The 13151-nt window shown below is 37.9% G+C and overlaps 1 protein-coding gene across 6 annotated transcripts in view; it reads left to right on the top strand.

The window, feature by feature from the left end:
- The window catches only part of LOC141395327 (uncharacterized), an 88587-nt gene extending 77428 nt beyond the window's left edge, over positions 1-11159 (top strand). For all 6 annotated transcript variants that reach the window (XM_073970997.1, XM_073970993.1, XM_073970992.1 and 3 more), the window contains exons 5-8: positions 3209-3330; positions 3459-3574; positions 3676-3793; positions 10285-11159. In XM_073970997.1, the coding sequence (XP_073827098.1) occupies positions 3209-3330; positions 3459-3574; positions 3676-3793; positions 10285-10764 (836 nt within the window). In that variant the 3' untranslated portion in view covers positions 10765-11159. The remainder of the gene's footprint in view (positions 1-3208; positions 3331-3458; positions 3575-3675; positions 3794-10284) is intronic.
- Positions 11160-13151: the final 1992 nt, after the last annotated feature.

Genomic DNA, 13151 nt, shown 5'->3' with positions numbered 1-13151 from the left:
ATCGACCGGTTGGTGAGAAAAGAATACACTCTTCATTGAATTGGATCTTTTTGCTGCGGTATCTTTCCGACGCGCCATGCTTTTCTGTTGGACAAATTCCCTCTCTTTGGGTATAATCAACAAACTTGAGAGACAGTTTGGATGACTCTACAATTGATTCTTCTCGCTGACAGAATATTTTCATTACTGAGGCAAAATCTTCAGCTTTCCGAGGGAATTATATTTCAATATTGTTTCACTAATTGCTTCTATCAACCGGTGGATGAGAAAAGAATACTCTCTTCATCGAATTGGATCTTTTTGCTGGGGTATCTTTCCGACGCACCATGCTTTTCTGTTGTACAAATTCCCTCTCTTTGGGTATAATCAACAAACTTGAGAGGCAGTTTCGATGACTCTGCAATTGATTCTTCTCGCTGACAGAATATTTTAATTACTGAGGCAAAATCTTCAGATTTTCGAAGGAATTCTCTTTACCTCATCGACATGGATGTTTTTGCTGTGGTCTCTTTCTGACGCATCATGTTTTTCTGTCCGACAAACTCCCTCTCGTTGAGGATAATCTACAAACCTGAGAGGCAGTTTCAATGACTCTACAATAGACTTTTCTCCCTGACAGAATAGTTTCATTTCGGAGGCTAATTGTACAGCTTTCTGAAGGAATTCTATTTCAATATTGCTTCATTATTTGCTCCAATCCATCGAAAATAAGCCTATCTACTTCATTGACCTTCTTTCTGATGCATTGAATTCTATGTCAATATTGTTTCACTAATTGCTTCTATCGGCCGTTTGATGAGAAAAGAAAACTCTCTTCTCTACTTCATTGACCTTCTTTCTGATGTATCAGGCTTTTCTGTTTGACAAATTCCCTCTATTTGTGTATAATCAACAAACTTGAGAGGCAGTTTCGATGACTCTGCAATTGATTCTTCTCGCTGACAGAATATTTTCATTACTGAGGCAAATTCTTCAGCTTTCCGAGGGAATTCTATGTCAATATTGTTTCACTAATTGCTTCTATCGACCGGTTGATGAGAAAAGAATACTCTCTTCATCGAATTGGATCTTTTTGCTGCGGTATCTTTCTGACGCACCATGCTGTTCTGTTGGACAAATTCCCTCTCTTTGGGTATAATCAACAAACTTGAGAGACAGTTTGCTTCAAACCATGAGTAGATGGGAAAAGAAGCCTCTCTACTTCATTGACCTTCTTTCTGATGTATCAGGCTTTTCTGTTGGACAAATTCCCTATATTTGGGTATAATCAGCAAACTTTAGAGTCAGTTTCGATGGTTCTGCAATTGATTCTTCTCGCTGACAGAATATTTTCATTACTGAGGCAAATTCTTCAGCTTTCCGAGGGAACTCTATGTCAATATTGTTTCACTAATTGCTTCTATCGACCGGTTGGTGAGAAAAGAATACACTCTTCATCGAATTGGATCTTTTTGCTGGGGTATCTTTCCGACGCTCCATGCTTTTCTGTTGGACAAATTCCCTCTCTTTGGGTATAATCAACAAACTTGAGAGACAGTTTGGATGACTCTGCAATTGATTCTTCTCGCTGACAGAATATTTTCATTACTGAGGCAAAATCTTCAACTTTTCGAAGGAATTCTCTTTACTTCATCGACATGGATGTTTTTGCTGTGGTCTCTTTCTGACGCATCATGCTTTTCTGTCCGACAAACTCCCACTCGTTGAAGATAATCTACAAACCTGAGAGACAGTTTCAATGACTCTACAAAAGACTTTTCTCCCTGACCGAATAGTTTCATTACGGAGGCAAATTGTACAGCTTTCTGAAGGAATTCTATTTCAACATTGCAGAAGAGGCAGTTCCGTCCGAAGACTCTGCAATTGATTCTTTTCGCTGACAGAATGTTTTCATTATTGACGCATATTCTTCTGCTTTCCGAGGGAATTCTATTTTAATATTGTTTCACTAATTGCTTCAATCGACCGGTTGATGAGACTTGAATGTTTATGCTGCGGTCTCTTTCTGACGCATCATGATTTTCCATCCGACAAATTCTCTCTCTCTCTCTTTGAGAACAGCTACAAATTTAAGAGGCAGTTTCGATGACTCTTCCATAGATACTTCTTTATGAAAGAATATTTTCATTAACGAAGCAAATTCTTCAGCTTTCCGAAGGAATACTGTTTCAATATAGCTTCATTAATTGCTTCAATCATCCGGTTTAAGAGAAAAGAAGCCCCTTTACCTCGATGACATGAATGTTTTAAGCTGCGATCTATTTCTGATGCATCAATCTTTTCTGTCCAACAAACTCCCTCTCGTTGAGGATAATCTACAAACCTGAGAGGCAGTTTCAATGACTCTGCAATAGATTTTTCTCCCTGGCCGAATAGTTTAATTACGGAGGAAAATTCTTCAGCTTTCTGAAGGAATTCTATTTCAATAGTGTTTCATTATTTGCTTCAATCCATCGAAAATATTGACCTTCTTTCTGATGCATCATGCTTTTCTGTTGGACAAATTCCCTCTCTTTGGGGATTATCAACAAGCTTGAGAAGCAGATGACTCTGCAAATTGATTCTTCTCGATGACAGAATATTTTCATTACTGAGCAAATTTCTCAGCTTTCCAAGGGAATTTTATTTCAATATTGTTTCGGTTGATGGGGAAAGAAGCCTCTCTATGTAGTGCATCGACTTTATATCCGATGCGTCATGCTTTTCTCTTGGACAAATTTCCCCCCTTTGAGGATAATCTACAATTTGATTCTTCTCGCTGACAGAATATTTTCATTACTGAGGCAAATTCTTCAAATTTCCGAAGTAAATCTATTTCATTATTGCTTCATTACTTGCTTTAAACTCCCGTTTGACGAGAAAAAACACATCTCTACTTCTACATTGACTTAGATCTTTTCTGCTGTCGTCTCTTTCTGACCTATTATGCTATCTTGTCATACAGATTCGTTCTCTTTAAGGACCATCCCCAGACTATAAAGGGAGTTTCGATGACTCTGCAATTGTTTTCTAACGCTGACAGAATATCCTCATTATTGAGGTAATTCCATTTTATTTTTTATTTCAAACCACTGTGCGCCACCATTAGCTATCTCTACCTAGTTCACCACAGTTTCTTTCTTTCACAATATAACAACAAAACAAAAAACTATGCAATAATCTCTGATTTATGTACGTATTATACTCTCTCCCTACCCCACCCATTTAGCTGCACCCAGTGTCAACAATGTTTCCATAATGTCCGATTACACACTGTCCAATGGTAATCAAGTGTTTATCATAACTGAAGTTTTGTTTGTCTCAGAGGCTGTTGTATCCAAATTGCATCAGGTAAATGGTGTGTGAGCTTTACAAATAGTGTTCGAAAGATTAATGTTGTGTGTGTGTGTAAATGTGTTATTTGTTTCGTTATTTACAATTTTTGTTTCCAATTGCAATGCCTGCTGCTGCCTATACAGATGCACAAGGATAAAGAGACCCCACCACTATTGGCCTTCCCATGGTTTGGTGCACAATTTTTGTCACATTCCTTCCTGGCTTTGGAACGAGATCCCAGATTTACACAAATCACAAGGTATGTAAATTATTGTTGTTGTTGTTTTACCTATCAATTTTATGCTCCGTAGAACTTTGATTTATGAGTTTTTTTCGATGTGTGTTTGGTTTTGTTTACAGATTTTTAAACAATGCTGAAATTGCACCACATGTATCCGGAGCCAATTACACATTCTTTGTTCCGGACGATAAAGCCTTTGAGAGATTAGGCTTTGATAAGCTGAGTGATGATGTTATGGTAAGTTGCAAGTTTTTACATTTAGCATGTGATAACGGAATTAAACTCTTCGTAACGAACAATATTACAGGGTTCGCATACATATCAGTTTGCAGCTTAAATGACATTCTGTAATCTAACTCAGACATACCCCATGTGACAATTTAAATCTTATTTTTACTTTTTAACATTATTTTAATGGGCTGTAAATAGATCTTTGTTCAACTAAAAATCGCTCTCTTCTACAAAAGAAAATCCTCATCAAGACATTCATTCAGGCTTTCTCAGGCCTGCTCTGCATTTCTTTGTCGATGTTGGATGATATCAAGGTGTCTTCAATCATCACCATAGGCGTCACCATATGCTGTGGATACAGAATTCTGAAATTTACAACTTCTTTCTGGCCTCTGTGAAGTGAAGGATATCACATATGTTACCCTTTTTTCATTATTAATTGATAAACCAAATCAGGTCGTCGTAGCCTTCAAAACAAGCAATATTACACGATACACATGCTTCTAAGTCAGCATCCAAATTCACGGTTAATTGATTCGGGGATTAATAACGTCATCCATATTTGGTGGCTTCATCTTACTAATCTTGGGATCTATCTCTTTGAAATGACCCACAAGTCCTTTCTTATTCTCTTTACTTTCGGCTTTGTCAGAGGCAGTGTTTTTTATTTGTGTCCATTCGCCGATCTCAAAGTTTGTTTTCAAGCCAAATCTTGAAGTTAGTTTTCAGCTGCCCCCTTAATTTAATTACTCTAATCACTACCAGGTCTGTCTGGTTACTTTCCCAACAAGAACTTTCTCAGAGAGTAAGAAGCCTTTAAGCCATCAGCTGATTTGCCCAAATCCGAACAATTAGTCCGCCATTAAAGGAACCAAAAATGGGGAGGGTTAAAAATAAGGAAGAAAATTACTCAAAAAAGGGATTTTCGATTTTGCAATTTTGTTCCGAAGAACTCCCATCCGAATATGGTCTTCTGGGCGTGTGTTAAGATAGAGCAGATGACAGAGGCATCGCTTCCCAAAATAGCATTTATAGCATCAGGTCGGAAGTGATTCGGATCCCACACATCCTTTTTTGTATATAGCCCCTTAGGCATCGTCAGTCGATGTAACGTCGGGGTTGAATTCGAGCTATATACTTCGCATATCATGTGTAAAGCAACTGACGATACGGAAGTCAGTTCCTTTTATGGTCAAAATGAAAGAGCGACGGAAGAAGACAAAAGAGATCCCCCTCTCCAACTTGTCATATTTGACAGCAGATTGAGCAAGATGCACCCCAATCGGTTTTGATGCAAGGTTTGTTTCGGGTATAATCCAGCTCGAAGGGCCAATGTTTGGGGGCAATCACTCAACTCGCTAAAACAGACCACCACGGAGGTTTGGCTGCATCAATGCTGCCATTGAAACTTTTTTGAATATAAAACCTCACTTTTTCGTCTGCCCGCTTTTGTGCTGCATCCCGCTAATGTTTGTCGTACTCATAATCTCTTCATGGGACTGGGTTTTAATTATTAATTCTATCGACCGGTTGATGCGATTTTGATATATTTTGCTGCGTGTTTCTAAAGCATCATTTCTGTTCGACAAATTCCATCTCTTTGCAGACAATCTGCAGTTTTGATGACGTTGCCATTATTTCTTCTCGTTGGCAGAATATCCTACTTATTATTATTCTATTTCATTAATTATTTCAATCGCCCAGTTGCCGAGAAAAGATGCCTATCTAGCTCTTCATTGACTTGCATATGGTTTGCTGTCGCCTCTTTCTCACGCATCATGCTTTTCTGTCATACAAATTCCCTCTCTTTGAAAACAATCCACGGATTTGGAAGGTGTTTCTGCTATTACTTCAACTCGCTGACAGAACATTTCCATTACTTACTCACTTAGCTGGCCCATTACAGAACATTTGTTTCATAGGCCGAACTAAGAAAAGATCTCGAATTCTCTCTATTTGTTGCTTCGCACTCTAGAATACCGCGCCTTTTCATCTCTTCATCCACTTGTTTACGCCATCTATTCCTTGGCCTGCCAATTCTGCGTGCACCGCCAAGCGGTTCGTATTTATAAGCCTTTTTAGCGGGTTCATCTTCCCCCATTCTTATGATATGGCCTAGCCAACGCAATCGCTGCATCTCGATACGTTTCACTATATTGATGTCGTTGTATAGCAGATACAGCTCGTGGTTCATGTGAAGTCGATATTCACCGTCAACGCAGATTGGTCCGTAGATCTTTCAAAGAATTTTTTCTCAAACACACCAAGCACAAGTACCCAGGCTTCGAAGCCATACATCAGCACGGGTACTATCAGTGTTTTGTACAGCGTTATTTTTGTTTGACGAGATGTGGCTTTGTTTTTAAACTGCTTACTTAAACCAAAGTAGCATCTGTTATCCAATACAATTCTTATTTTTATTTCACAACTGATGTCGTTTGTTGTGTTTACGGAGGTGCCGAGGTAGACGAAGTCTTTTACTACCTCAAAATTATAGGAACTAACTTCCACAGTTGGTCCGAGTTCAATGGACGCATTGCGCGTCGACACCATCAACTTGGTCTTCTCACCGTTTTCCGCCAGACCCACTTTAGCAGATTCTCCTTCGATGTCTATATCATCAGTCCATGATGTCTATATCATCAGCATAAGCAAGTTACATGTGGCTATTGGTGTAGATTGTGCCACTTCTTTTGACGTTTGCCTCTGGTATAACCTTTTCCAGCAGGATGTTGAAGAGATCACACGAAAGGCTGTCTCCTTGTCTGAAACCCCTTTTGGTACAAAATTTTTCAGAGAGGTTCTTTCCTATTTTAACTGAAGATCTTGTGTCAGTTGTAAAACAAAGGCGAATGAGCTTTGCGGGGATACCAAATTCAGACATGGCTTAGAATACCTTTGAACACAGCGGGCTGTCGAAGGCTGCTTTATAATCGACAAAAAGGTGGTAGGTGTCGATCTGCATCTCTTGGGTCTTCTCCATGATTTGCAGCAGGGTAAATATCTGGTCAATGGTGAACTTTCCAGGTCTAGCCGCATTGGTATGGTCCAATTATCTCGTTGACCATAAGCTTTAGTCGTTCGCGCAATATCCATGACACGATCTTGTAGGCAATAGGGAATAGACTTATGCCCCTATAGTTAGAGCATACAGTCTTATCTCCGTTCTTGTGGACGGGGCACAGGATACTCAGGTTCCAATCGTCGGGTAATCGTTCTTCCTGCCAGATGGTGCTAACTAGCTGATGAATACACCTTATCAGCGTGTCGCCTCCGGTTTTGACTCGCTCGGCTGGTAGGCCATCGGCTCCTACTGCCTTATTATTCTTCAGCCGATTTATTGCTTTGCCTCATCTTGGCCGGATGGTATACATTCAATACCATCTTCTGGGATTGGGTGTATGGTATTTTCGTCGTCTTCGCTGCTATTGGATACCAACAGATTTGAAAAATGTTCTTTCCATATCCTGAGTACACTATCTGTATCAGTTACCAAATTACCTTGCTGATCTCTACAGGAGGATGTGCCTGTACCAAAGCCATCAGTTTGATGCTTAACACTTTGGTAGAATTTTCGGACTTCATTCTGGTTCCTGTACATCTCGATTTTTTCACACTCCCGATTTTCCATCTCCCTCTTTTTCCTGCAAAAAAATACGTTTCTCCTCTCTCCTTTTCTCCCGATATCTCTCTTGTGCGCTACGCGTTGCTACGGATTGTAAAGTAGCCCAATATTCCGCATTTTTCTCTTCGGTAGCAGCACGACACTCCTGGTCATGAAGTATGAATTTTGCGGTTGTTTACATGGAGTGGGCAATACTTTGCCATTGCGCTGATATGTTATCGGGATGAGGAGTGCTTTGATTAAGCAATTGGGCTAGTTGAGTGGAATATGCTGTGGCTATCTGTTGTGATTGCAGCTTACCAATGTCTAACTTTCGTGTTGTGTCGGTTCGTACTTTGTTTGCTACGTTTAGCCGGGTGCGTACCTTTGCTGCAACAAGGTAGTGGTCCGAGTCTATGTTTGTTCCTCGGAACGAAAGCACATCCAACACGCTAGATGAATGTCTTCCATCTATAACAACGTGATCAATCTTGTTTTCTGATCTGGAGACAGCCAGGTGCCCTTATGGATGTCGAGATGTTGAAATCTGGTGCTTCTAACTAACATATTTATTGCCGCTGCGAAGTCTATCAGCCTCATAACATTGTCAAATGTTTCACTGTGGAGACTGAATTTTCCGACTGTTGGGCCAAAGATATTCTCCTTTCCAATTTTGGCATTAAAATCGCCAAGAATAACTTTAATGTCATGGGCAGGACAACGGTCATATGTTTCTTCTAAGCGCTCATAAAATATATCTTTGGTCAGTTCGTCCTAGTCTTCAGTGGGAGCATGAGCTCAAATAAATGGTCTGTTCCTTTACTTTAAAAAATGGTAACAGTGGCAAAAAATGGTAAAAGTGGTGAACTGGTCTCATATAAATTGTATGCTTGTTAAAGTAAAGGAACGCTTTGCAGGTTAAAAATGGTAAGAAATGGTAACCTCAGGCAGATAAAGGAACAAAGCTAAAGCTGATGTTGAAGAATTTTGCTTTTATTCGAATTGTAGCAAGTCTTTCATTCACTGGTGGGAAGCTGGAGACGAGGTGTTTTAAACTCTGACCAACTACAAATCCGCAACCAAGCTCATGCTTTATGTCAAGGCAGCTATTATACAGTGCGTCACCTTTAGGTGTTGTTGTGACGCCTTTCCCGTTCCATCGTATTTCTTGTATGGCAGTAATGTCGGCCTTGTACTTTTCAAGTACGTCTGTCAATGCGAAGTCTGCACCTTCTCTATAAAGAGTGCGAACATTCCAGGCGCAGATTCGCAGATCATGGTCCTTAAAACGTTTGCGGGGGTCGTCAACTTTTGAGGGATTTGTTTTTATTTCCTTTTTTGTTTTTTCATAGTAGGCTGCTTTTTCTAGGGGAGGTTTACTAACCCTGCTCCCAAACCCAAGCCTTTAACGTTCTTATGAGTGAACGCGCGGCACATTTTAACTCACTTCCTTTAACGTGTGTTAAAGGCAGCTACCCCAGGTGACACCACGGGGAGGTCAGTGTTCACTTGAGATGAAAGAGGGACCAAGATAAATCCTGGACTTTGCCATGTTAAAGCCGGTTAGGACCGTTCCTTGGTATCATCCATCCCCTACGTAACCACTCATGAGACTACATGTGAATAATTTGAGCTATACTAGAACACAGTAGAACGTGGATCTCCGACGTTTCACTCTGTGACTAAATGCCTCAATCGATTGATTTTTATACCCTACACCACACTGTGGTAAGGGGTATTATGTCTTTGTGCATTTGTATGTAACATACAAAAGGATACGAAATAGACCCATAGTTCCTTTTGGGGATATACATATAGTCACTTTCTGTTCTGTATGTCCGTCCGTCTGTCCATGTATTTTTGTTCGCAACGTACAGGTCGCATTTTTTGTTCGATTCAGCTGAAAATTGGGAACTTCAATTGTTTTAGCCATAGGAAGAACGCTATTGCTTTTGGTGAAAATCGGTTCAGATTTGGATATAGCTCCCATATAAAGTAAAGACGCTATATACCTCCGATTTTGATGAAATTTAAAATGTGTGGCTGAATTCGGTCTAGAAGTGCATTCTGGACGTCCAATTTTTGGCCACTTTTTCGAGCACTGCTGGCCGTATGTCACGAATAACACGAACAATGCTGGCCTCCAAGGCATCAATTGTTGCTGGTTTATCAGCATAAACCAGTGACTTCACGTAGCGCCACAGGAAATAATCGAGAGGTGTCAAATCGCACGACCTTGGAGGCCAAATGACAGGTCCACTTCTCGAAATCAACTTATCGCCAAATTTTGATTTCAATAAGTCGATGGTTGCGTTCGCCGTATGGCACGTAGCGCCATACTGTTGAAACCACATCTCCTCCGGATCAATGTCATCCATATTTTCAAACAAAAAATCATTGATCATGGTGCGGTAACGATCTCCATTGACCGTAACGCGAGCTCCGGCCTCATTTTTGAAGAAATAAGGTCCGATGATGCCACCAGCGTGAAAACCACACCATACGGTGCATTTTTCTGGATGTAATGGAGTCTGTAGGGTCTCTTGTGGATTGGTCTCACTCCATATGTGGCAATTTTGCTATCCACAGTTCGACGAATGGCTTGTTCAGATGGACGATTATGTACGCCATACAAATGACGAAGTCGTCTATAAGTTGCGCGAATCGACGACTGATTTTCAAAGTAAATTTGGATAATTTCGTAGCGTTGTTCAAGCGTGAGTCTATTCATGATGATTTGTCAGAGTATACTGAAACAAATAAAAAGTTTCAAAATTTAATTTTTTGTTTTACTTTTTACAATTTAAAGTTCTATCTAGCTAAAAAAACACCCTCTATAACTTTTAAATTATTTTATTCCAATTTTAATAAATTTCCCATTATTCCTTTACAGGCATCACAGCGAGGTGTCAAGATGCTGCTGAATCACTTTGTCAAAGGACGTTTGTACAATCGTGATTTAAAGGATAACGAAGTCTTCGAAACGATAGGTGGTGGTCATATTAAAATTACACGGAATCCAGGAAGTAATGCCACGAGTGTCAATAATGCCAAAATTATCGAAAGTGAAGTGTTCGTCTATAACCTGGGTACAATGTTCTATATCGACGATATACTCTATTCACATTTGTTGCGTGAATATGTCATCAAACATAAATCACGGACAAATTATGCCGGTGGCAATAATGGACGTTCATCAACATTGGGTACACCCACCGATGTTGAAATTGTACCCAATGAATTTGAACAGAGCGGTGGCAATAATGGTGGTGGTGGCGGAGGTGGGGATTATTCCATTCACGATGAAGATTTTGATGATGAAATTATAACGCCTAAAGCGCTTCCCGTCCAGTTTTATGAATTACCCAAATAAGTGAATGCAAGAAGGAACGAGGAGGAGGAAAAAATCCAGCAACCAGCCAAGTGAATTTGAGAAGTGTGTGTGAAGAAGTCCATAATTGAAATCTTCAGAAAAATAAACATTAACAATTGAAAAACTATTGATAAGATATCAAAAAAAACCAAACTAAACCCAAAACAAATTAGAGTGAAAATTTTGAAACAAAAATAAAATCTAAAATGAAATCCTTTTTTTATTCGAAGGTTATACAGAGATGTCGATGCGAAAGATGATTGATCTACATACATAAATACATATAATATAATTTGATTATATTTTTTTAAGAATAACCAAATTACAAGAACAAGAATATCGATCGATGGAGAAAAAGAAAAAACTCATAAAGAACCCCCCCAAAAAATATAAAATGGAGAGATTGTTAGAAGGCTTCAAGCTTTTTTTGTGTATAGTTTAGAGATTATTTTAATAATTGTATGCATTTTTAAGTGAAACAAAAATCGAAACCAATACGTATACATACATAAATATTATTATACATATACTATATATTATATATAAATATATTTAATGTTAATTTTTTGTGTAGATTAAAAAAGAAAACAAAAAACAACAACAATGTGAAAACATAATTAGGTTTATTATTATTTTCAATATTTTTTTAGATTTAGAAAACGAAGAAAAAACAAACTAATATTCTGAAATAAAAAAAACATGAAAACAATCAGAAAACAAAATCAATGCATATATCAATCCAGTCTCTTGTAGGTTTGTTTACAAAACATAAATTGGTCCTGAATTGAAAGAAATTGCGGAAAATGAAGTAACAACATTTCCCTCTATTCTTGGGTATTACGTTCCATCTTAAATGCCAAAATGCAGATATTTAAACGTCTGTGCCATTTTCTTCATTATTGGGACCAATTCATTTTATTGTAAACCAACTTTGTGTGTATTTACACATATCTTTATAATTTAGAAATAAACGAAGGGAAAATTCAACAACTCCTGGCAATTTGAAAAGATTGTTTCCAATCGAGAATATTTAGAGCGTATTTAGAACACAAAACGATACGCGTCGAACTACGAAGGTGTTATTTTCACTATTTTGGGAGACGTGTCTCATCTCCTTTATAAAAAAAATAGTGTCCATAACGCCCGAGTTCTTGATTCAATTTAACCCTAACTCCAAGCTAAAACAAAAGAAATTAAATTATAACCTTAAAAGTCCTATCATAGATGGAAGGCATAATAAAGCGGAATGACGGATAGTAAATACGTGAATTTAAACTAATAACAATTTTTGTATCCACAACTAAAGAAGAGAAATTAATGATCAGAATAGAAGATGATTCTCCTTAAGCCCAAAAAAAGAACAACACGAACAACAAATGAATTCCAAATTTTGAAAATTTGTTAATTGAAATAAAATAACAAGAACAAACACAACAATAAAATAGTAAAATAAAACCATAAATACATTGTACACACATTTACTTGCAAGGGTAAGTACAGTATATGTATCATCATCATTCCCACGACTATTGGGTCTACGCCAGCGTTGCCGACAGTTTTTAATCAGAAATCGTCAAAAAAATCAAATCGTCAACAATATTTGAAAAATCGTCAACATGGTCCAAAACTCGGTTTGGTTACCGTTTAATGCATTTTTTTCGCTGCTATTTTTGTGAATGAGACTGACAACATAAGATATACAATCCACAGCAATAAATCTAACCCAATATCACTTAAATACTGCTATAAAAACAGCTTTCAGAAGATGATAGTTTTCCTATGGTTATCGAGTTTGAAGCAATGCATATGGTAAAGCTGGTTACACATTCCCATTTTAAATGGCAGCTTAGCTCAAATATCGCTTGCTTGACAGTGTGACTGTCCATATTTGTCCGTACACGTACATTTTGGTTGTTAGGCAGTCGAAAATTGATAAAAATGTTCATTCAAAACTGGCTGACAGCTTAAAGAGGGCATTTGTAGGAAGTTAATAAAGCTGGACTCATATTTTTATAACAAAATATATGGGGGTTTCTGAGTGAAATCGGACACTTTTTCAAGATAAGGTTTTTGAAAAAAATATATTTTTGTATTGTTTTGGTAAAATAACAAATGTTTCACACGGGTATAAAAGAAAAATTGTATTGAAAAATTTTAAAAAATTCAGAAAAAATAGTAATTGTCCGAATCCCATTACCACATAGGACTTAACATTTTTGTAATTGAACGTAGTTTAATACTAAAATAATTAAAGAAAATCGAAGGGGTCGAACATCTTTAAAAATTGATTTTAAATATTAAATCGCGAAAATAGCATCCATGCCCACTGTGCAAAATTTTTTTGCTTTTTTTTTATTAAATAGCTGATAAAACAACAAAACATACAA

The sequence above is a fragment of the Musca autumnalis genome, unplaced genomic scaffold, assembly GCF_047663935.1.
Source record: "Musca autumnalis isolate F117 unplaced genomic scaffold, ASM4766393v1 scaffold_2, whole genome shotgun sequence".
Lineage (NCBI taxonomy): Eukaryota > Metazoa > Arthropoda > Insecta > Diptera > Muscidae > Musca > Musca autumnalis.
The sequence above is the reverse complement of the archived record's forward strand: the minus strand, read 5'-3'. Positions and strand labels throughout refer to the sequence as shown.